The 23,059-nt window shown below is 48.5% G+C and overlaps 10 protein-coding genes across 10 annotated transcripts; 7 read left to right on the top strand and 3 right to left on the bottom strand.

The window, feature by feature from the left end:
* The first annotated feature begins 704 nt into the window (after positions 1-704).
* Positions 705-1,885, top strand: FVEG_11074 (hypothetical protein). The gene is made up of 3 exons (XM_018900233.1): positions 705-807; positions 852-1,315; positions 1,359-1,885. The coding sequence occupies exons 1-3, from the start codon at positions 764-766 to the stop codon at positions 1,505-1,507; spliced, it is 657 nt and encodes a 218-aa protein (XP_018758483.1). The 5' UTR covers positions 705-763; the 3' UTR covers positions 1,508-1,885.
* Positions 1,886-2,180: 295 nt separating this feature from the next.
* Positions 2,181-2,900, top strand: FVEG_11073 (hypothetical protein; the record flags this gene model as incomplete). The annotated part of the gene is made up of 1 exon (XM_018900232.1): positions 2,181-2,900. Exon 1 carries the CDS (start codon positions 2,217-2,219, stop codon positions 2,898-2,900), a length of 684 nt encoding a protein of 227 aa, XP_018758482.1. The 5' UTR covers positions 2,181-2,216.
* Positions 2,901-3,188: 288 nt separating this feature from the next.
* On the top strand, positions 3,189-4,134 carry FVEG_11072 (glutathione S-transferase). Its single transcript, XM_018900231.1, has one exon. It carries the CDS (start codon positions 3,246-3,248, stop codon positions 3,936-3,938), a length of 693 nt encoding a protein of 230 aa, XP_018758481.1. The 5' UTR covers positions 3,189-3,245; the 3' UTR covers positions 3,939-4,134.
* FVEG_11071 (hypothetical protein) lies at positions 3,952-5,817 on the bottom strand (the record flags this gene model as incomplete). Its single annotated transcript, XM_018900230.1, has 4 exons — positions 3,952-4,563; positions 4,614-4,759; positions 4,811-5,421; positions 5,466-5,817. 4 exons carry the CDS (start codon positions 5,815-5,817, stop codon positions 4,059-4,061), a joined length of 1,614 nt encoding a protein of 537 aa, XP_018758480.1. The 3' UTR covers positions 3,952-4,058.
* Positions 5,818-6,098: 281 nt separating this feature from the next.
* FVEG_16963 (hypothetical protein) lies at positions 6,099-7,044 on the bottom strand (the record flags this gene model as incomplete). The annotated part of the gene is made up of 3 exons (XM_018906198.1): positions 6,099-6,255; positions 6,306-6,904; positions 6,954-7,044. 2 exons carry the CDS (start codon positions 7,042-7,044, stop codon positions 6,348-6,350), a joined length of 648 nt encoding a protein of 215 aa, XP_018758479.1. The 3' UTR covers positions 6,099-6,255; positions 6,306-6,347.
* Positions 7,045-7,593: 549 nt separating this feature from the next.
* On the top strand, positions 7,594-8,556 carry FVEG_11070 (hypothetical protein; the record flags this gene model as incomplete). The annotated part of the gene is made up of 1 exon (XM_018900229.1): positions 7,594-8,556. The coding sequence occupies one exon, from the start codon at positions 7,594-7,596 to the stop codon at positions 8,554-8,556; it is 963 nt and encodes a 320-aa protein (XP_018758478.1).
* A 118-nt stretch (positions 8,557-8,674) lies between these two features.
* Positions 8,675-12,860, bottom strand: FVEG_16962 (hypothetical protein). Its single transcript, XM_018906197.1, has 10 exons — positions 10,975-12,860; positions 10,909-10,923; positions 10,539-10,850; positions 10,194-10,491; positions 9,833-10,128; positions 9,736-9,776; positions 9,429-9,675; positions 9,259-9,369; positions 9,121-9,205; positions 8,675-9,063 (listed from the first exon to the last, which is right to left on the bottom strand). The coding sequence occupies exons 1-10, from the start codon at positions 12,790-12,792 to the stop codon at positions 8,885-8,887; spliced, it is 3,402 nt and encodes a 1,133-aa protein (XP_018758477.1). The 5' UTR covers positions 12,793-12,860; the 3' UTR covers positions 8,675-8,884.
* A 3,126-nt stretch (positions 12,861-15,986) lies between these two features.
* FVEG_16961 (hypothetical protein) lies at positions 15,987-17,506 on the top strand (the record flags this gene model as incomplete). The annotated part of the gene is made up of 5 exons (XM_018906196.1): positions 15,987-15,996; positions 16,467-16,813; positions 16,876-16,951; positions 17,003-17,093; positions 17,209-17,506. 5 exons carry the CDS (start codon positions 15,987-15,989, stop codon positions 17,504-17,506), a joined length of 822 nt encoding a protein of 273 aa, XP_018758476.1.
* A 433-nt stretch (positions 17,507-17,939) lies between these two features.
* Positions 17,940-19,615, top strand: FVEG_11067 (CMGC/SRPK protein kinase). Its single transcript, XM_018900228.1, has 2 exons — positions 17,940-18,568; positions 18,618-19,615. Exons 1-2 carry the CDS (start codon positions 18,031-18,033, stop codon positions 19,505-19,507), a joined length of 1,428 nt encoding a protein of 475 aa, XP_018758475.1. The 5' UTR covers positions 17,940-18,030; the 3' UTR covers positions 19,508-19,615.
* A 203-nt stretch (positions 19,616-19,818) lies between these two features.
* FVEG_11066 (glutamyl-tRNA synthetase) lies at positions 19,819-22,873 on the top strand. The gene is made up of 2 exons (XM_018900227.1): positions 19,819-20,678; positions 20,731-22,873. The coding sequence occupies exons 1-2, from the start codon at positions 20,314-20,316 to the stop codon at positions 22,250-22,252; spliced, it is 1,887 nt and encodes a 628-aa protein (XP_018758474.1). The 5' UTR covers positions 19,819-20,313; the 3' UTR covers positions 22,253-22,873.
* The last annotated feature ends 186 nt before the right edge of the window (positions 22,874-23,059 follow it).

Raw genomic sequence — 23,059 nt, 5'->3', positions numbered from 1 at the left:
ATCGTTTGGTTTATTTGTTACAGGCTTAAGCGTGTTGCAGCGGAATTGGGGACGTTGTTATGGAGCTATACGCGTAAAGGGCATCGAACTTCAGTTTAGACAGGGAACGGTCCTCGGACGGTGTATGATGCCGCGATAGGCTTAGCAGGCCATATAACAGGGAGTCTTTTAACTGTTTCCAGTGACTTTTACGGAGTAGAGCATATAAGGCAATCACGGGATCATCTACGGACTAGCTACAGGATCATCATATAAAGTAATTGGATGTCTACTTACCCTGTAGGGGCAAGATCTCATTTATTGTAACGAAGAGTTCGGTAAACATACTAAGTACCTAGTTTAGTGAGACTTGTCTAGCGAGTATGGTTCGTTTATCCGCTTGTTTGGCATCAATTTATCATGCAAGCCAGTCTTGTATGATGTTGTCGATGGTGACCATTTCTGTTTATTATTTATCTTGAAAGATGCTATAGTTATTTAGTTTGTGGATTAGGGCTGGAGATTTGGGTGTTATGAACTTTATATAACATAACGTTAACTGGTCTCTTCAAGAATAATATTTCTAGCATCAAAAAATGTTTACGGTCAGCCAGCCTTTGCACAGAGTCAAAGTTTCAAGGCCTCGATTTAAGTTCAGCTCAGCGCGCTAACACCGTGACGTCTTTGTGAAACTCCAAGACCCCTCACCCACTCACCTCACAGCACCATCGCAACCATCTTCAATGAGAGCAACAACGCATGCATATCAGATAACCACCCAAAAATGACAACGATTCACATATTACGCCATGGCCAGGCTCTACACAAGTAAATCACCCTCCATCACTTCCCTCACCTCACTAACAACCCAGCGTCGAAAGAGGCTATCCCCACCGCGACCCTCCCCTAACAGACATAGGCACGGCTCAAGCCCGCTTCATTCAACAAACCATAAAAATCCAACCCGACCTAATAATCGTATCACCAATGACACGTACCATACAAACAATGTACATCGTCTTCCGCTACCTCCTCCACAGCACAAAAACTCCCGTCCAAGTATGGCCCGATCTCCGCGAAGCCCACGACGCAACCTGCAACAAGGGAGTTTCACGCAAAGAATTAGCAGAAAAGTTTCCAAACCTTGACTTTTCAGCTTGTCCGGAGAAGTGGGACTTTCCGCCGCATACCCCGGATGATGCAACGGTACGAGCCGAGAGAGTGAGGCGGCGGTTGAGGGATGTTGCTAGGACTGGGGGCTATAAGAATATCATGGTCGTCACGCATCGAGGCATTGCTGCGTTTTTGGTGCAGGGTGATAGATTCAGTGTTTGTGGTAAGTGCATCATTACATAATGTGATTTTAGCTGATGATGTAGAACACCGGTCATATCGCTTCGCCACGAGTGAAGAAGTCGACAAAGCGAGGCATGGAGTTAACGTAGATACCGGCCTCGACCAAGATTTTGGTCCGACAGTGTTGATACCAGCTGAGAAGCCGAAAGCTCGCCAAGAGCAGTCAAGTTGACGGATACTATCAATAGATGCAAACTCCTTGTCTGAAAGCAGGCTTGGGCGATCATGAGGGTTGAGAATACAACCTCGACTACAGTGCTGACCCCGTCTCACTAAGCAAAAACAATGATCAACCGGAAATATTGCTACAAGAGTCCAGTGGTGGCCACGTCAACATAAGCGGAATACCACCCATCCTTTCGCAATCACCGAGCCCACTTTCATCTCGCAATTTGGGGTCCATGACAAGTCCAAATAAGCCGGAACAAACCCATAAAAAACCCCTCCAGTTTCGAAACAAAACCTAATTGGATAAACAAGTATCAGCGTCGGAGCTATCCAGCAAACTATCGATAGTTTAACTAAAATAAAGAAGCGCTCTAGCTAAGCCTCACGAGTATATTTACAGGACCACCAACACCCTCAATGTCTGCATCAGTGGCGGTGTAATGCATCCTGCAACTCCACGCTTACAGCTGTTTACGTTATTCCGTAAGCCAAGCCACTGCAGGGCTGACCAGTAAAAACATGCAACTTCGCTGATTACTTCCAACGCGCTATGGAGATGGGATGAGAAAAATGTCAGCACTAGTAGGGCTGAGCTCGGCATCACGGCAGTTTAAATAATCTCCCATCCAAGGCCAAATGTAAAAAAAATTAAAAAAAAAGTATTCAGTGCTTCTTTCTTTTATTTCTCAGAGAAATTTGGTTGCTGAAAAATCATGGCTTTCGTACGACCGTTGCTGTACGTCGCCCTCGGGCTTCTCATGGTAGTTTCCATCATCGAACTCTCCTTCATCTCCAGCATGGTCGGTTGGCTACACGGCAACGCCAGCGGAACTTTCTCATTCGAGTACCGAGGTACAAGACATAATCTAAAAGGCGAGCCTGCAAACTTGATCGTTGATCAGGGCCACACCAGCAACGGCGCAGCAGGAACAGCATTCGTCCTCATCGGCTGCGGAGGAATCATCGCTTTGATTCTTCGCAGCAGACAAAACCCTGGGAAGTTCAGTCGATTCTTGTACAACACGTGGCTGGTCTTCAACGTCCTCAGTTTACTGCTTATTCTCACGGCTCTTATTTATACGTTTGTTGTTACGAATAATCATAACGGACAACGTATCAACCCTGGTGTTGCGGCGGGTCTGAATGATAATGAGAAATATCCCCTTCAGTCGTGGACACCTCAGAATTGGTTCTCGGCATTTTTGAAACTCGACCTTACCAACTCGAACGAGAGGAATGACATTGAACATCACTTGCGTCTCATGCGAGGCTGGCAGTACAACCTCATTCCCTTCTTCATTATCCACCTTGCTGAGACTGGCCTTGCACTCTGGGACGCTATGCTTCGACGAAAAGAACCTGTGCCAGCCTATGCGCCGCCCAAGCACACTGTCTAAGTCAATTTCATATACGAAAAGGATCCGAATCCTTGCAAGGATGGGACATTATTTTTATTGGGTACATAAACGAAGAAATATGGCATCTTACCTCGGTATAAAAATGTATAGAGGGAAATATTTAATGATATATTAAATAACATAAATAATTTACTCACCTGCTTCATTCGTGATAGAGACCAGTAACTCGTTTATGATTACAAATCCTGTACTCGGTAGGGAGTACACGAAGGGCGTGCCAATGAGTCACTAGAGCCTCCAGTGGGGCATTTTTTCAACACCATAAAAGCCATCTCCAACCTCACGATACTCATCTCGTCAAATCATCCAAAAATCAGAGCAAAAATGACCTATTCACTCTTCATCGGCAATAAGCGCTACTCGTCTTGGTCAATGCGACCCTGGGTTCTTCTCAAAGCCCTCGACATCCCCTTCGACGAGAAGCTCAACCTCTTCAAACCTGGTCGTCGTCAACCCGACTTCCTCGCCTTTTCACCAACAGGAAAAGTCCCCTGTCTTCATGATGGAGAAACTTCAATTGTTGTTTGGGACTCGTTAGCTATCTGCGAGTACATCGCGGAGAAATACCCCGCTGCTTGGCCGACTGACGCAGCAGCACGTGCTTTTGCTCGTAGCGCCGCTGCGGAAATGCACTCTAGCTTTGACGCCATTCGCGATGAGTGCTCTATGAACGTTGGGTTAAGAATTGAGCTTGGAACACCGAGTGAGGCGCTCCAGAAGGATATCAACCGCTTCAATGAGCTTTTTAAAGAGGGGCTGGATAAGTTTGGTGGACCGTGGTTGGCGGGTGATAAATTCACGATCGTGGATGCTATGTATGCTCCTGTCGCTTCGAGGGTCAAGACTTTTGGTATTGAGCTGGATGGTGCGGCGAAGGAGTATTCTGATCGGTTGTTTGAGCATGAGGCTGTGCAGGCGTGGATTCAGGGCGGTATTGAGGAGACGAGTAGAGAGCCTGGCCACGAGGATGATTGTGTGAGAGGTCGAAAGATTCTGAAGGACTTGACCAAGGAGTAAGGAATTAATGATGCCTTGTAAAAGTACAGTTGGCTATGGGAATGGCTATATAAGAAAGATACAAGATAACCAAGGGCGTTTGGGAATATGATTGACTCAATAATTGCCCTGTCCCAGTGTTTAGTTTTCCCTAGAGGAAGTTCCCGCGAAGCTCAGATATGCCACCTGAGTAAGAATGCGAAACTTCTTTCCCCAGACGATGAATGCCCCCGCGAATACAGTGATGATAAATGACAGAAAACAGACCAAGATGAAAGTATCTTGCACCCCCATGCTGTCAATCCAAGGTTGAATACCAAATGTCATAGCACAACCAATGATGTTCCTGATCAGGATTACGGTCGTGATAGCTTCACCGTCAACCTCCTTATAGCAGTCAACAACATAGGCCATCGTAAGCGCAGCTGCAACAGTCAACCCAAAACCAACGAGTCCCATGCCGACCACAGGACCGATCCAAGGTACAGAATTAGCTGCACCGACGCCGTATAGTAGGAGACCGCCTGACATTAGGAATGCCATGGGGATGAAGACCCAGAGACGGAACTCTGGCTCGAGCCAACCGCGGTTTCGGCGTGTGAGGAACAGGACAAGCTTGTCGTTGAAAGGACCCGCCATCAAGGCTCTGATGGATGGTTAGCATAGAAGAAGTGCTGTGTTGTGAAGGAAGCTTACCCGAAAAGACCTCCGATGAGAGGAGACAGCCAGATCAGACCCAAGGCCTCATTGCTCATGTTATATGGTGACGAGCCTAAGATGGAAGCTGTAGTGGTTCCCAAGACGGTAATCCACGACACACAGGCGCCGTACTCGAGACCGCTCTACTTTAGGTAAGTATATCGACAGTCTGAGGGAGAAATGTTGTAGCTTACCCAAACAATGGCTGGAAACCAAGCTAGTTGCAGAGGTCGATAGACTTGCCTGACGAGTTGCTCCCAAGTTCCTGGGAGAACAACCCAAGCGCGGTACTGAAGACGAAATGAGTCTGTCTCCAGAACTTGACCAACTCTGTATACACTACCATTGGTGAGTGCAGAGTGTAACTGCTTTTCTCCTTTATCGTGCTGGATGGCCTCCAGAACAGACTCTTGGGCTGGATCTTGCGGCAGCTCCGAGTCTCTGACGAAGTTGCTTTCCTCCAAAGTAAAGAAGATAGCAACAAAGAGTATACCGCACAAGATAGCACCCCACCAGTATACCCAACGCCAACCGAGAGTTTCGATCATGTACCCAGAGCAAATTGGACCGACTGAAGAGCCTGCTGATAGCCCGAAGGCGTATATACCTAAGGCAAAACCTCGTTCGTGAGCAAAGAAGATATCAGCGATCGAGATGCGAACGAGAGCTTCGTATGGTGCACGCCCTAGTCCAAAGAGGACATGAGCACCGATAAAGTCACCGGAGTTCCGCGCAGTCGCAAGCCAGATATGGCAGCCGATCACTACAGCCAGACTAGAAAGGTATGCAATGCGCCGCCCAAACTCTACCAGACATTAGCACGCGTACTACTCAGGTCAAGAAACTTACTATGAGAAAGAGGGGTGAAAAAGACATTTCCAACACCAAGCATCAATAGCGTCAGAGCAGTACCGATGTTGAGTTGATTAATCGATGTCCCAAGCGCATCTTGGATATCAACGTAAACAGAACTTTCCCAATTTCCGAGGGCAGTCATGACGGTGCTGTATATAACGAGTAAGAAGATATGATATCTCTTACGCCAGAGGGACCACCGGAGTGGATCGTCTAGATTGTTGGATGGAGTGGGAACAAGGATGATGTCTCCGTGTTGGTTGGTGTTGTGGGATGGTTGGGTGACGAGGTAGACTGTTCCAGGCACGACTTCATAGTCGGAGTGGGAAGGGTGATTCTCTTCCATGGCGATTCAGATGGAGTTGTTAAAGGGGATGTATGGATGAATTTGGTGCATGAAGTCATTGTTCAAGACGACGAGGAGACTTTATAGACTTGTCAACTCTCCTATTGATAAGAAGTTCAGCGATAATAGCCAACCTGCCGATGATAATGCCGGTCGTTCATGGTGACAGACAAACCTGGGGGAAACCAAACCGAAACAGGTCTTCCGACGCACTAAAGATGAGAACTAGAAGCGATAACGGCCTCGGATGACCAGCAGATTGATCATCCAGATGAGAAAAGAAAAGTGAGAAAGGTTGAGTTTCGAGCGAGACTAAGCTCCATTAGGTCTTCCGACAGACTAAAAATGATCCTTTGCTTGACGTTGGCCAATGGTGTGGATGGTGTTTCATCTCGAGCTTCAATATCCGGAAGTATATCCGTAAGCTGAGGAGTTGAGCTAGGCTGTATTAGCTCTTCCGACAAGCTCATGAAGCGCCATGTGCTTACCTCAAATACATGCAGTAAAAGAACAGTCGCGATATTAGAATCTTACGTAAGACTCTCCTCACTCCGCGTACTCAACCGAAGGTGCTTCAGGGCATCGCTGTGTTGCTGTAAAGCGTGAATACGCCAGCTCGTTTGAAGCTGCGAAATAGTGATAGCCGAACACGCGAGCCAGGCATGCAGCATACTGCGAGAACTTGCCAAGGCTTCGAAACCCTGGGCTAGCATAGAGAACTCTCGGCCTTGATCTAGTCTCGACGTAGCCTGGTCGAGGACCTCGAGCAGTCCTGTCATTGAGCATGAGGGCAGGCCTTGGAAGCATTCGTTGAAGACACCTCTGTTGTTAATGTGTATCGGAGAAGATAGGCGGTTTCCGTTTTGTAAGATCAACTCCTCACCAAGGGCACTCGGTGTGCTAGGTCCGCTGGCCTCGTCATGGGAGCCGTTTTCTAGCTGAGGACTCACACTCTTCTCACCAGCCCGAACATCGAACTTCTGGTTACGACGCTCGCTACTGCCACACCAACTGCAAGAGACCCGAGGATTCAAACAGCTACCGCATATCGGGCGACATTCATCGCATTTCTTGCGTCGATTTCGGCCTGGAGCAGTGTCAGTGATTTCGCCACGGTGATGAGACTGTGGCCTTACATGGAATGCAACCGCCTGGGGACCGGCGATGCTTCACGCGTTTTTCTGCATGAACCCAGCCTCCTGAGTAGAGTTCAAATTGCGCAAACATCGGCCAGTGGTCGTCGGATCTTGAGAGTGTGAAAGGCAGAGTGGTTGATAAATGTTACTAATCCGGGATTGCGGGGTTAAGGTGTTGGTTTAGCCTATGCTATCTCGGGATAGTTCCAAAGTCTATAGATAGAAGAGATCAGCCTTGACTAAGGCATATTAAGAAATCCTATATCAGGATACGGGCCTAAAATCAAGAGGCCTAAAAGTAATGCACAAGAGTAAGGCATAGAAGAAAGGCATAGAAGAAAGGCATAGAAGTAAGGCATAAAAGTAAGATTATGGACTTCAACTCTTTAACGGTCTCTGCTGAGACCATCGATTGGGTGGTTCATAAGTATGAGTGAAGATTAACACCGATTCGGTTCGGGTCGCGTTGGTGATATACCATGGTACTAGTCAAGATCAGGTTAACAATTAAAGAACCTCGGCAACCTTTCTAAACTATTTAATCCCCTCTGAGCCCCGAAAGGTCGAAAAGTATCGCACCTGAAAGTTACTGGTTAATAACCTGCCTTTTCTAAGTAACCACGCCGCTCAGAATCTGAAAATGACCCTTAAATACGACCCTGAGTTTCAGGCCGTCCACGAGACATTTGCAAAAATGTTCAAGCTTGAACCTCTATCTTTAGATGATATCGAGGGCTCTGCTAGACGACGTGAAGCGTCCATGGAAGCCTTCATTCCCAAACCGGTGGTTCATCCGGGCGTGGAGCAAACCACTCACCCAATCGATACTTCCGACGGCCATACTATTACAGCCCTCAGCTTTAGAAAAAGGGGCTCCCAATCAAGCCCAGGACCAGCTCTTCTTCATTTTCACGGAGGAGGCATGATAATGGGCTCAGCGGAATCTGGAGCAAAGATATTGTCAGAACTAGTCATGGAAACTTCTATCCCTGTCTTCAGTGTCAATTATCGGCTTGCTCCTAAATTCAAGGGCCCCATCCCTGCTCAAGATGGCTATACTGCCTTGACTTGGCTACGGAATAACGCAGATGAGTTCAACGTGGACCCGGCAAGAATCGCCCTCCTTGGGTACAGCGGAGGTGGAGGTGTTGCTGCAGGCGTCGGTTTGATTGCTCGTGACCGAAACCTACAGCCTCCTCTAGCCAAGCAAATTCTGATCTACCCGATGCTCGACGACCGCAATCTGGTAGAGAATGAGGGTCTGAGGCCCTTCGCTACCTGGACGTGGGCAGAGAATAAAGTAGGGTGGACGGGACTTCTTGGAGACCAAGCAGGAAAACCAGATGCCCCTGTCTCGCAATACACGGCTCCGGCTCGGGCAATAAGTACAGCTAATTTACCACCAACCTATCTCGATACCGGAGACCTTGATATATTCCGCGATGAGGTCATCACGTATGCTGCGAGACTGCTTGCGCAAAACGTTCCTGTTGAGCTGCATGTTTATCCCGGCGTGCCTCATGCGTTTGAGTTGATCGCGCCTAATATCGAAGTTTCGAAAAGGGCTGTTGAGAACAGGCGGAGAGCCATGATAGACTTTTAAGGCTGTCCCTTGTACATTATCTCTGAATCAGTTGAGAAAACAGATACAGCATTGTATTAGGGCTGGGGGATCGGTATTAGGCGTTGAGGTCGGAAAGAGTGAAAACTTAGTTAATAGAGATCTCTTGGTGAGCGAACATTTCTACATGAATTAAAAGAATTGCGATTCTGGTCTCCGCAGATTCATTTTTCTTACGAATTTACCGTTCAGGATATCGCAGATTTAAGGATTCGATGCCGTGAAGTTGAATGCTGCAGTAGGTAGGGAAAGGCACCACTATTCAAGAACCATAAAAGCCCCCGTCGAGAATCCATATGCGATCTTGGCTTCAAACATGAGATGCAGCGTTTCTGCCCTTCCGTTCCCTATGTCTCTTTAGATGTTCACGCCAGCGATTTGACAACCATTCCTCGATTGGGTCCCAAATCTTTCCCCATTGTTTTGCGACGACGTCTGAAAATATAGCAATGGACGCAAAGGGAACAGCAATCGCAAAGGAAACGAGGACTGAGGAAGTTTGTCAGTTTCGAGGGTTCTCCCAGCAACACATCATCAGAGACTTACAAATTACAACATGAACCCAGCCGGGGGTTTGGGCGAAGGGTACGTCACTCAATGCAAACAAGGACGAAAGAAAGGAGAGTGGCAGCTGTAGAGGGCCTGTTAGCATGCGGATTATGTTCGTTAAGTTTATACACCTACAAACACGATGGTGATCACTGTAAAGACCATCATGGTTCTTCCTTGCTTCGTAGCCTGGCGTGCCTGATCATTTGCAATTTCAGTTTCAGCAAGGCTCAGGATCGTATCCACCTATATTAGATGTTAGCATTGCCGATTCTGTACTACTCATAGATGGAAGCCTTGCTTACACTCTCCTGTGTACGCTTAGCAACGTTCTCCATTTCTTCAATGTCCTTCCTGAAATAGAGCCCCGTAATGCCAGCGGAAGTTTCAGGATTCCCAGTCATTTCTCTTTGAACAGTTTCTTGAGAATTGGCAATGCTGCGTAGGATGTTGAGTTCATCACGAAGATCTTTGATATCGCAAGCCAAACCCGAAGCATCTTTAATAACAGCTCCCAGATTGTCAGAATTTTCTTTCTTCTGCGATTTTATTCTATAAGCGACTAGGTCAGGAACAACTCACGGCTTTCAACTAGATTGTGGGTCAACGTACAAGCCAAGACAATCATCAAACAATCCTTTCTCTTTTCTCGCCTGAGCAAGTATTAGCCGAATTCTGTCTTGTTTGAAAATGGGTACGTGAGACGAACAATATCATTAACAGTATCAGAGAAGATTTGGCGAATCGAGCGAGTACGCTTTTCACCCCCACCATGGCTATTGGTAGCTGAACTGTCGCTGTTTTGCTCTTCATTGGTCCGTTTTCTCTCATAAGCATCTACGCAATAGTTTGCAATAAGTGTTGCGATGTGAGCCGCGAATTTAGGTTGAGATGATGCTTCTTCTGTGATTTGTTCTTGTACGACTGGATGATTCAAGAAGTCTCTCGGCAAGTCATCTTCTTGGAGTTCGTCAACTGCATGTGATGTGGCGGTAACAACCCACTCTGCATAGAAACCATTAAGCAGCCATGCTAAGAAATGAGATAGGAAATGGTCTTGTGCAACTTACCATCCAGAATGGTCCAAACCCAAAGCTGCTTGACTCGTATTAGAGTAAAGGCGTGATCGGACTCTCCAATTTGTCCCTTCAAGTACTTTGTGACAATCTGCTCCTTGTTACGGTTATCTCGGTCCTCTCTAGACGCTTCATCTGACCCAAAATGATAATATGATTCGTCCAGCGTAGCAGATCGGTGAAGTGCATCATCTTTGTAGGCCTGTAGCAGCTTGTTGAAGAAGCGTTCCCTCTTCTCTGGCTCATCAGTAGGTGGGCGAACAGTATACTTGGAGAAGGAAAGATACGGCATCTAAGTGTTCTATTAGCTCGAGAAAAACAGGATAAAAAACCACTCACATAAGCTGCAGAGATAGTTGGTAGTGTCTGCTCATTCTGTCTTTGGGTGCTCTTGATCTTCGTCTTGCTATTGACAACTTCGCCAGGAATCGAACCTGGGTCAACCCTGCTAGAGCCTTGAGTCGAAATCGGGTCAACCGTCTCCGGCACGTCAACTTCATCGTCCTGTTTGGCGACGTAGAGAGGCCGCATCAGTCGTGAATCGGATGTACGATCGGGGACTTGAACCCAACTGCTGCGTAAGAATGACGCAACACTCCTTTTATGTTTTGTGGATAATTTCCTTTCTTCCAAGATCCTCTTCATAAGGTCCTGTAAAATGTCAACACTTGCCCGCCCTTTCTGCACTTCTTTGAATGCCGACGCTTACTTCCATCCAAACAATCTGTGTCCAATTAGTCAGTAATCTCGAGTTCCAATGGAAGAGGTGTAATACGTTGGTCACCGGTAGATGGATCCATTTAGGCCGTGTCGTGATCTGGGTATCGTCCTCCTTAATCTGTGAATCGGGAAACCATCTGTCCATCGTTTCCTTGGCAATTCTCCCCGGACCTTTTCTATAGATCACATCTTGAACCGAACGCCATTGCTTAATCCATTTTGTTTCGCCCTGGGAGCTCTCGATTCCACCTATGAGGAATTGGGTGATGGTAGCTTGAAATTCGGGCAGTACCTCTTCAAGATTTTCTCGCGGCTTAATGGGTTTAAATAAACTTCGCCTATAGGTTTCTGCCACAATAAAGTCGCTCAGGTAGCTTAACATGTCGGACAGGACCGGGTCCTTTCTAACTGGCTTTTTATCGTCCTGATCTGCTCTAGGCTCGGTCTGTATGAGCCTCTTCGACTTCTTGGATATTCTCTCTGGCGGAAGTAAGTTCCTTGCAAGTTCTTGAGCTTTCTGAACTAGCTTAAGGGCCTCTTGTGTTGCAGGAAATTTGTCGATGAGAATCCAGAGGAGCCATGGCAGTCTTGAGTGAACTGCCAGCTCAAATACGCCTAAGCCCTCAGTGTCGATGCCATCGAAAATGTTATCCCGAGTCAGAGTTTCTATCAGCTTTCGAGATGTTTTACTTCGCTTTGATCCTTTTAAATTCCACTCCAGTTTCTTTTTTTTAGTGTATCCAGACAAAACACGTTCGAAAAATAGTTCCGTGATGCTAGTAGGCTGGGACTCTTCGTTGGCGGCCTGGTCGAAATCGAAATGTTCGAACGCCGACTTTCCAGTGACATCTGTCTCTAGAAGAAGCTCGGGATCCGTATTTTCGATAAGAGTTCGAATGATTGGCAATTTTCTAGACTCTACTGCGTAGTGGAGGGCTGTACGTCCGTTGCAGTCACGGAGATCGTAACTAGCACCAGCCGAACCTAAGACCTTGACCGCTTCACTCCAACGTATCTTACACGCTACCATCAGCGGGGTTTTTCCATCATTGTCGCGGGTGTCGAGACTCGTGGAAAGCTCTGATTTAACCCCTTTTTTCAAGCGCCGGATCAACTTGTCCATCGTACTCTTGTTTTTAAACACTACCGCCGTCATTAATGGTGTCCAGCCGTCGCTATCCTTGACATCGATAGCTGCGCCTTTTTCAAGACAGATATCAACTATTTGTTCCCTGCTGTACAAAATGGCGTAGTGCAGAGGGGTAATGCCTGCCTTCGTAGTTGTTCCGAGAAGTTCGGGGCACTTTTTGAAGATAGCGTTAAAAGCTGCTTCCTGGCCATCGCGGCTAGCAACGTGAAGCGGATTTCTCCCAAAGCTGTCAGTCAGCCTGGGGTCAGCGCCATGTCTGAGTAGCTCATCAATCACTTCTATGTGACCCTCTGAGCAAGCGAAATGAAGTGCCGTCCATTCATCTTCATCACCGACAGATACATCCGCCGCACCTTCATCGAGTAATTTCTTGACCACACTTCTGAAGCCTTTCTGTGCTGCAAGATGGAGGGGGGTTTTATTTTCATCCTCTGGACAAGGATCGTTGACCATACTCTTCAACTTATTCCACTCAAGGTTGAGTTGAATTATCGCACCGGTCTCGTCTGCTACTTTGTTGAGCAGTTTGTACAAGGCATTTGATTCCCCGTAGTTGTTTCGATTACGTGCGCTGTTGTCCTCGTGTCCATTATTGTTAGATGTTCTGGTTCCGGTGTGGTGTTCTTCTGTGACCAGGGTCCCTGTCGGCTGTCGCTGCGTTTCTTCCTGTCCAGCAGCAGCCAGATCATCTTGGAGTGGTCTGGTAGACACGGGTTGAGACATATTCACAGGCAGGGGTGGGCAGTTGGCATTACAAGGAGAAGAAGTTCAACAATAACTTGGAAAGCGATAGAGACATCGAGTGCTAAGTGATGAGTGATTCGCCATTCTTATATGCATTTCTCTAGATCATGGCTACGAATGAACGGATACGCATGCCAAGCGGCGATCTCTCTGATCTTTACGCTTTTGGCCATTTCGGCCGAGCCTGCATCTTCACAGGAGAGCTGAAAAGCAGGGTAAGCAATATTGGATTCGTGCAGAAACTTATTGCCTTGGAATATTGGATTTTCTTCTGCAGCCTGGTCTTGGCATCACATCAGAACCATTTATGGCCATCCTCAATGCAACGCGGGTATGAACAGAAAGAAAGGTATAGGCGGAATAGCACACCTTGCCCCACATCGTATATGCAGGTAAGCTTCAGCTGCGGTGACTAGTCGAGACGTACCTCAGTCAAACGCTGAAAACTGCAAGATAACCAACCAAAGCGGAGATCATATCATGCCAAAAACCCGATCGGTTATTGAGTTCCCGAGTCAGGCAAAGTCCGCCAGATAGAGCGTATCCTCAGAAATGGCTCGTTGGTTTTCTGGCTTGGAGTCGAAATAATATTAAGAAGTAATGACAAAGTGGTGTCTGTATGTCATTCTTTAGAGTACTAACTTTTACATTTCCATCTTCCGCCCCCCCTACAGATCAGTCCATATCGAGTGAGGTCCGGCCCGTCAGCACAGTCTAGGGAATGCCAAGCTCCTCCAGTAACTTGTTTGTTATGTCAACGATGCGCATGTCTATTCCTGGTGGAGTCAATCTCTAACGAGAACAGTTATCAGTGATTGGTGGCAGGCTTACCTTGGAAAGCCAATAAGTAAAGTAATAACTCGAGAGCTCTCCTCACTCTGGCTTGCAGATGAGAAGATTGGCATTTGAGTCACTGGAAAAACGATTGAGCTGGCGAGCCTTGGGTATCTATAAGGCTGGCCGTAGCCCTCAACCAAATTCATCTTTGTTTCTCAACCTTGAACTTTAGGAAGGCCGCAGAATATTGGCAGAAAGCGTCAGAAAATCAGCGTCATCTGGCACTGGGCAAGACTCACTCTGGTTTGTATCCGTCACGACGATCCAGCTCCCCAATTTTGAATAGTGTCATCGAAATGCCATTGCAGCTGAATTTACCCTTGGTAAAGGCTTGAAACTCTTGACCTATAGACCTCAGAATTGAGAAGTGTTGTTCAGTCATGGTGATACTAAGTTACCAACTGAATCTGGAAGGAGGATTGACATAAGGTGGACAGCCGAACTTGGCCTGTTACTCACACTTGAATGTAGATTGCTCTTTCTATTGACCCCGAGCGATATAATCATAGACGACTTCCCTCAAGTATTCCAGAAAGACCATGGAGATCTCTTCCACTCTTGATGGAAATCTACAATACGTCCCGTGACGCCTAAGGCTTTCTCGAGTACCTTAACTGTCCTGTCGTAGATCTCTTGCGCCCTACCCGCTCGACGAGGGATAGTTGGATAAGGTGTATGAAGGTCAGGGGTTTGTCAGGGTAAAGGTGGTAAGAGACAATGTAGGTACACTGAGGTTCCTTGGAGAGAACCTCCATGGCGTCGAGATCACTAATGGCGAAGTAAGCATGATACGTCACTTAAACGGGGCTCAATCTCTTGTAGCCGAAACTCACTTATGAATAACAACCGTTCCTTCAACGCTCCTAGCTCTCCGGGAGGGCCGGAGGCCGTAGCCGTCGGAATGGCTAGTGCCAGTTGACGCACACTTCCACCAGCGCTACTCCCAATGGGGGACGTGATCGCGTGACCGTGAGGGGGCGTGAAAGGCCGGTCGGATCTCAGCGTCAGCGGGCTGGCTCGTGCTTGTCTTGCCTAGGGCGACGGCGACGAGATCTACCAATCGCTGAGTGGCCAGGGGCATTCTGGGACTTGATGCCATGGAATTCACTATAGTTCAGAGAGGAGGCAGATGTTTTGGCGCCAGTAATATGGATGTCGTGCTTCATTCCGACTCTAAGACCATTCAAGGACAACTCGGGGGTTAGTGGGGAATAGAGACGGGAGGGAATGGCGATGGATTGATTGTGGGACACACAGACGGTTGTTGCATCTGAATATACAATGCTTTTATGTGTTGTAGGCGAGGAAGGGAGAGCGTAGCATAGCATGGAGCAGAACATTGGCAGAAGAACTCACGACTGAACGATCGATGCCACAGAAGCTGCGTAAGTATCTGGAGATTCCTCACTAGCAAGAATCTCATGGCAGTGGCGAAGCAAGGGGACTCTAAGCCAGAGCATTGATTTCCAGCTTTGATTGGTCGATCAAGACTGCTCGCTTTGTACCAAGAGATTGCAATCGATCCGCGAGTATGTGGCAGTCAGGATTTGATGGGGTTGACTACGTCATGATGGGCAGAGACAACAAAAGACAGGAAATGGCTATCCCAGACATCGTCTGTCTGATCAAAGCGGTGGAGGATATCGTCAAAGTCTTGGGCTGACAGGTCGGTAATGCTTTGGGTCAATAGGACAACTGTCGCTGGGACGAGTCCAACTGGGAGGTCAATGATGAGGGGAAACTATCAGCAAAAGTTAGGGAGGGGTCGCCAATAGCACGGATATGGATAGGGATAGGGAGAATGGGGGTCCATCGAGCCCGCTAAACTACCTAGAAAGGTGCCTACCAGTTCGCTATAGTCAGAGTAAAAGGACCCTGAAGGAAGGACGGTAACAGACGAAGGCAAAAACGCCATGTCATTGCTGCTGCTGCGAGTGCATTGTGAGCGGGAAATGTCGGTCAAAACAGGGCCGTTATTGCTGGGAGGTTCAATCCGCATCATCAATATCCAGACGATTCCGATGAGAACAACAAATGGGAGCCATAGGCGTGACGGAGACAGCTAAAGGGACTTTGATGATGTCGACGGTCGCCAAGTGTTAAATAAGGGCGGCGGCGGCTCCATCTTGTTCATGATGGAGACTTTCTTTTTAGCGGAGAGCAAAACAAGCTTTGCAACGGCCACGGCAGCGCTAACAGTAGCGGTAATGGTAACGATAAGGGCAACGATACCTAGCAATAATATGATACGTAAGGTAAGAACGTTCCTGGTCTACAGGCCTTAGCCCAGCGCGGGTTTGTTTGGGCTTTCGCGGCCTTGATCACGCGGTCAACAAATGAACTCGCGTGCGACGTCAGATCAAGCAAAAACAAAAGCGAAGGGAGCGAGTAGCACTGTCGCTAGGTAGGTACTGTACGTACTTGATAACGCGGACTGGCATTCAGGGCTGAGGTGGCCACGTACCTTACTGTACGTACACCTGAGCATCCATGGACATAATGAGCCTCCTTGTTCCCGAGCCTCGTTTCCCATAGCAGTCATACTGGAACCACTCATTTATCTGCGTGCATGGCTTTGCCTAGAAGCACAGATAAGTCTGTCCTCCATTTCTTATACAGTACATCTGCATTTTACCAGGCAAGACCAGCCCTGCCTTAGTAGCAGAACCATCAACACTAATTACCTACTTACATCTTCTATCTAGTACCTTACTCATTATAGAAGTTGTCTCAATATGGAAAACAAAGGCAAGCCAAGCTGCAACCAGAACTACGCTACCTAGAGTTGTGTTTCCGCTGCTAACCCCAATCGCCAGGGTCTGAAGTCGTTACAGATCTATGGTATCTAAAGCGTCTCCCTTTGTACGACACTCAAAAACCTTACTTTATCAACTTCCCCGTCCCCTCCGACGGAAAAGATGTCCCTCCACAACACAATGTTCTTCACGAACAAGTCCACGACATCAGCATTACTGATATACGGGGCCACGAGTCTGACTTTGTCCTTGATACACACGGCTTTGAACTCGATCACCACGAGACGAGTTTAACAAACGAAGAATTTGAAATCGATCACATTGTCCGCGAAAAGTACTATCCTGAGATAGTTGCTTTCATTTCTACAAAGCTTGGCGCCTCGCGAGTAGTCCCCTTTGAGCATACAGTAAGTTTTTCCCTCGTTGACTGTCTCTCAGCATTGCAGTGGTTACTGATTTGGACGCGTAGCACAGACTGTCACAGCCGTTGTCAAAGGGCTGCGGCTGCAGTCGTAAGAGAAAGCCTCTTGTCGCGGCACACATCGGTAAGAGTTTACTCCTTTCCTCTGGCTGTTACTAACCGCTTCGGAAACCAGACCAGACGCCAGCGTCCAGCGCCCAAAGGATACGCTACCATCTTGGAGACGAGGCTGATCATTTGCTTAAGAACAGATTCCAGGTGATCAAGTGAGTTGACATACTTCTGTTACCCAGGCCACGTTTCGTAACACGACCTTACTCCCCTAAATCCTCAAACATCTTGATATACTGCCACTAACCGCACGATACTTTTCGATCAAAGTGTCTGGAGGCCTCTTTTTGGCCCATTGCGGGATTTCCCTCTCACACTCGGAGACTTTTCAACGTTTGATCTCGCGAGGGATGGTGAACCAACAGACCTTGTGTTCCCCCACTACGTCGGCGAGTCGCTGAACCTGTATCACCACCCAGCACATCGCTGGTACTACTATAGTGATCAAATGCGGGACCAAGTATGGGTTTTCAAATGCCACGATAGTCGGACTGATGTTGCTAGAGGTATGTACTCCGGTGCACGAAACGGTGGTGATAATCCTGTGCCACCGTTGGCTTCCGCCTAGATTAAGCTGTCTAGTTTTCATAATGGCTAACTTGCCTAGCTGCGCCCCATTGTTCCTTTGATATCCAAAATGGAATATATACTGAGAGGTTCAGAGAGAGCATTGAAATTCGCTTACTGGTCATGTATGATGAATGAGATTTGTCAATAGTATTACTACAGCTACTAGTGCTCTCAAATCGACAGGAGCTATTAGGGGCGGTTGATCTGCTAATGGCACTTTCGGATGTTAAGGTGTAGTTACTGACTAATCTTACAAAAGAGAAGATGATTCACCATGTAAGTTTCAGCAGTGGCTGAGCAAGTATATATACACGCTGACAAACAAATCTGTTTTTATAGGCATCTGACTCTCAAAGTTGGCCTCTTTGTCCGACTTCAGGCTTGACATCTCGCACGTGATAGGCTGTTCCCTGATTTAACTGCTCGGCCAACAACATGAGGTTTCGCCCTCCGCTCATTTCGTCAGCCCATCACCTTTTCTGATCCTCTCCAACTCTCACAGTTAAAGCAGGGCGCTTAAAGATGACTCCTTCCACTGATGAAAGTATCAGCCTTGCATCAAATGTTTCTGACGACTCATTCCGTTTTGAAACCATCCAATTTGTCGACACAGAGGAGCCCAAGTTTTATCGGAAGGGGGGCTTTCACCCAGTTCACATCGGCGATCACTTTGACGGAAAACGGTACCGAGTTGTCCACAAGCTTGGCCATGGCGGCTTTTCCGTCGTATGGCTAGCTTACGACACTTGGGAGTCAAACTGGGTAGCCCTCAAGATTGTGGCAGCTTTGGACTCCCCTTTGGCGCAAGAGAAGGCAGTCATGTGTCACAGCATCATTTCGAAAATGGATGAAGAAAGATTCGTCACTTATAAGCGATTCTTCCACATCAAAGGACCGAATGGCCGGCATTTATGTCTAGTCCTACCATCTTGTGGCCCTTCTTGCAACACCATGTCCCAAGACCTACAGAGTAGGATTCGTCCCCGGCTGGCGCGTCGCGTGGCTTCACAAGCTACAAAAGCTATCGCACATCTTCATTCTCAAGGGCTTTGTCATGGAGGTAAGTAGCGGATTTCCCTCCGTACCTTCACTTTACTGATCCTCTACAGACTTTACCCCGAGCAACATGGTGTTTCGCATCCGTAACCTTGATCATCTAGACGATCAAGGTATATACCGTCTTTTTGGTGAACCTCAACGTGATCCCCTCAGAACGATATCGGGTGAGCCTACTGGTGCAGAGGCGCCGAGGTATGTCGTTGGCAATCTCGACTTCACGTCAGCAGAAGACCTCATACTTGATGACATCTGTTTGATCGACTATGATCAAGCATTCTTATCCTCTTCTCCCCCGAGTAAAACACTTGGGACACCTTCAGGCTTTCTAGCGCCTGAGGTAGCCATTGGAAAACCTGCCAGCCCGGCGAGTGATGTTTGGGCATTGGGTTGTTCTATCCTACAGATCAGGTCAGGCTCTTCTCCTTTCTTCATTCCCAACATCGATAGTCCAGCAAACATGCTTGGATGGGTCAGCGAGTACCTTGGCTGTATGCCGGCATCATGGGGTGAGCCTCTATTCGATGATGATGGCCTGCCAACGACGGATACGACCAATGGCGAGCCCCTAGGCGAAGTGCTCGAAAACACGAGATCGCTCAAGCAATGGATCACCGATATCTGGGATCAGCCAGAGAATCTCCAGGAGCTTCAGTCTACATTACCTGCGCCAGAAAGAGTGAAGGATGAGAACAGGCCATACTTGGAATGCTACCGCGACAGATTCTGGAAACCTGCCGCGATCAGAATTGATGATGTCTACCTGGGAGCATACTCAGACAAAGTTGACAAAATCGTTGGGTCGCTCCTGAAAATATCGATGCAGGAAGTTGACTTGTTGTACGATTTGATATCCAAGATTTTTGTATACGAGCCTACACAGCGAGTGTCTGCAAGAGACATCTTGGCTCATCCATGGCTTCACATGCATGATACGATATGAAGATTTATAGTCAACTTGTCAAGGAAAGCTATGAGATATTGGTTAGAGAAGTCAGTAGACAAAATATAATCACAAATTCGGGGTGACACAAAAGGCCTGCACACCCGGTGCTTATTCCCGGAGTATGGTGGTCTAGAAGCCGGCTCTGAGCCGGCGGGTAACCTTCCGGCCGGCCTGGTCTGGGGTTGCCACGCCGGGATATCCAAGATCTTATTCATGCAATCGTCATCAACATAAGGTGATTATTGACCGATATACGGATGCTCTCCGTTTTTCGGTGTGGCTCATCAGTAAAAATTCTCGAGATAATCCTCGAGGATGGGAATGTTGTTCTCGCGATGCTCAAAGCTCCTCCGGCTTCGCTATTGGTGGGGTGACAGTAAGACGATGGAAACGGAGTGAGCGAATTGCCCGTGCGATTGAGCGAAATGCAGAAATACTTTGGAACATATACAAACAATTGAATGCATAAAGTATTCATCCCTTACAAATATTCGGTCAAGAGTCAATGGTAGCATTCGTGGAATGTTGACCGACCTGTCACACGATACGGTCACGTGCTTTACCAAGATCCTGAGTCATCAGAATCACCCCGCCAAAATCTTTGACCCCTCCAAAATCTCGGGCTTCAAATTGGGGCAACGAGACCTACTTCTACCAGACGTTTCCCACTCCGTTCTTGCATAGAAGAAGACGAGACTGAAAGCGATACCGATAGACGCATACGAACGAGACGAAGCTACAGCACACGATTGTCACAGCGAACCCTTCACCGACAAACCCTCCCCTCCTCCAACCCCGCCATCATGAGCTTCGACGCTGAGAGCGCGGCTCCAGTGCTCGCCACAGCCGACTTCAAGACTCTCGGTCCCTTGGCCGCTGATCTTGACAAGCACCTCACGCTCCGAACCTACCTTGGAGGCTACACCCTGAGCGAGGCCGACGAGAAGGTCTGGACTGCTCTCCGCACCAACAAGGTCGCCATTGGCCTCGTCCGAAAGGGTGCCTACGCCAACATCACCCGATGGTTCAAGTTCATCGAGGATGCTCACCCTGAGCTGAAGGAGAAGCTCAACTCCGGCAAGGAGAAGCGCGTCGGCGGTGCCAACTACAACATTGGCCTCCAGAACACCGAGAACGGTGTCGTCACCCGTTTCCCTCCCGAGCCCAGGTATGTTCTTCATCGAAACACGCATCGCGTGACTTTACTGACATTTCGCAAGTGGTTATCTTCACATTGGTCACGCCAAGGCTGCTCTCCTCAACGATTACTTCGCCAAGACTGCCCCAGATGGCAATGGCAAGCTCCTCGTCCGATTCGACGACACAAACCCCTCCAAGGAGAAGCAGGAGTTCGAGGACTCTATCCTCCACGATCTCGAGTTGATGGACATCAAGTATGTCTCCGTCACTCACACCAGCGACTACTTCAAGGAGCTCTACGAGATTGCCGAGCAGATGATCCTCGACGGTAACGCGTACGCCGATGACACCGACCCCGAGGTCCAGAAGGACGACCGCAAGAACCGTCTTGCCAGCAAGCGACGTGACCGTCCTGCTGAGGAGAGTTTGGCCATGTTCAGAGAGATGAAGAACGGCACCGATCTGGGCCGAAAACACTGTATTCGCGCTCGCATTGCCTTTGACTCAAGCAACGGCTCCATGCGAGACCCCGTCATCTACCGATTCCCCAACTGGAAGGGCGCCGAGCCCGCACCTCACCACCGAACCGGCTGGGACTGGAACATCTACCCTACCTACGATTTCGCCTGCCCCGTCGTCGACAGTCTCGAGGGTGTCACCCACGCGCTCCGAACGACCGAGTATGCCGACCGCAACGAGCAATACCACTGGTTCATCGACAACCTCAAGCTCCGCAAGGTCAACCTTTGGGAGTTTGCCCGTATCAACTTTATCCGAACATTCCTTTCCAAGCGAAAGCTCACCAAGGTTGTCGACACCGGTCGCGTCAGCGGCTGGGATGATCCTCGTCTGCCTACCGTTCGCGGTATCCTCCGTCGCGGTTTGACCGTTCCCGCTCTCCGTGAGTTCATGTTGAAGCAGGGACCTAGCCGAAACATCGTCACCATGGACTGGACAACTATCTGGGCCATCAACAAGCGAATGCTCGACCCCGTTGTGCCCCGATACATGGCCATTGAGGAGAAGGACGCCGTTACTGTCACCGTGACTGGCGGACCCGAGAAGTCCTACAAGGAGGACAGACCCAAGCACGTCAAGAACCCCGACGTTGGTACCAAGCAGGTTACATTCGGACCCAAGCTTCTCCTCGACCAAGCCGACGTTGCTGAGTTCGCCGACAACGAGGAGATCACCCTGATGAGCTGGGGCAACGCCATCGTCCGCGGCCTCGACAAGTCCGCCTCACCCATCAAGGATCTCAACCTCGAGCTGCACCTCGCGGGCGACTTCAAGACCACCAGCAAGAAGGTCCACTGGCTAGCGGCCGACCCCGAGAACCTAGTCAAGGCTGAGCTCTGGGACTTTGGCTACCTCATCACCAAGGACACGCTAGAGAAGGATGACAACCTTGACGACTACCTGGCCGAGACCACCGCCTGGAAGGTCGATGCGCTGGTCGACGCTAGCATCGCCGGCCTTAAGGAGAACGACTTTATCCAGCTGGAGCGCAAGGGATACTACCGTGTGGACAAGGCTCTTGGCCAAGGACCCGACGGCCGAGCTGTCCTGTTCAAGGTCCCCACAGGTGGCCAGAAGGGTTAAGCTAAGCTAAAAGGGCGGGGTATTTTATGAAGTCTTGTGTGATTTGACGACGGACATGTAGTTATGAAAAAGACAGAGTACCGTGGTAGAAATGCGAAAAAAGAGGAAAAGATCAGGACCATTATGAACTCCCTGCATGCAGTATATGTCACGCTGTTCCTCTCGCGGTGATGATTCGCTCTGTTGATGTCAGCGCCGATGCAGATCCGCCAAAAGCGGTATACTCTTTGTACACGATGGGAAAATCCCTGCAGAAGAGATGCGCATATGAGAATGTACAGTGAGATTTGAACTGCAGGTCTGAGGATACGAGAGGGGCCGGGTTGATCGCACCGTGTAATCAGCTAGCTACACGAGAGGGGGAAATGATGGTGCGATTTGTGATCTCCACATCAGGCGGAGATTTTCTAGAAGATGATCGATTATGACGTTGGATATGTGAAGTGATTCGGATGTAGGTACCTATTGAAGATGGATGCAATGAATGAGAATTGTTAAGTGTTGGGCCTAAGAATAGAATATAGAACGGTTCTAGCGCGTGGTGTGCCGCTAACCCCCGCTGTAGCAGTCAGCCCAGAAGGGCTGCTCCCGCATCGTGGCGTAGAAAAAAAAACGGCGTGAAAGGATTCATTACTAACGTTGCGCATCTACAGCACAGCATTGACAAAGGAATAGTGAAGGTAACGTGAGATTCGAGTAAGACGAGATGCTGCATCGAGCGATGGATTGATCATAAGCATCTCCACAGTTTCTGACGTAGAACAAGACGGAAAGATCGGAAATACTGTACTGTACCTAACGGAAGAA

This window comes from Fusarium verticillioides, chromosome 9 (genome assembly GCF_000149555.1).
Source record: "Fusarium verticillioides 7600 chromosome 9, whole genome shotgun sequence".
In the NCBI taxonomy this organism is placed as follows: domain Eukaryota; kingdom Fungi; phylum Ascomycota; class Sordariomycetes; order Hypocreales; family Nectriaceae; genus Fusarium; species Fusarium verticillioides.
This window is presented reverse-complemented; position numbering and strand designations above follow the sequence as displayed.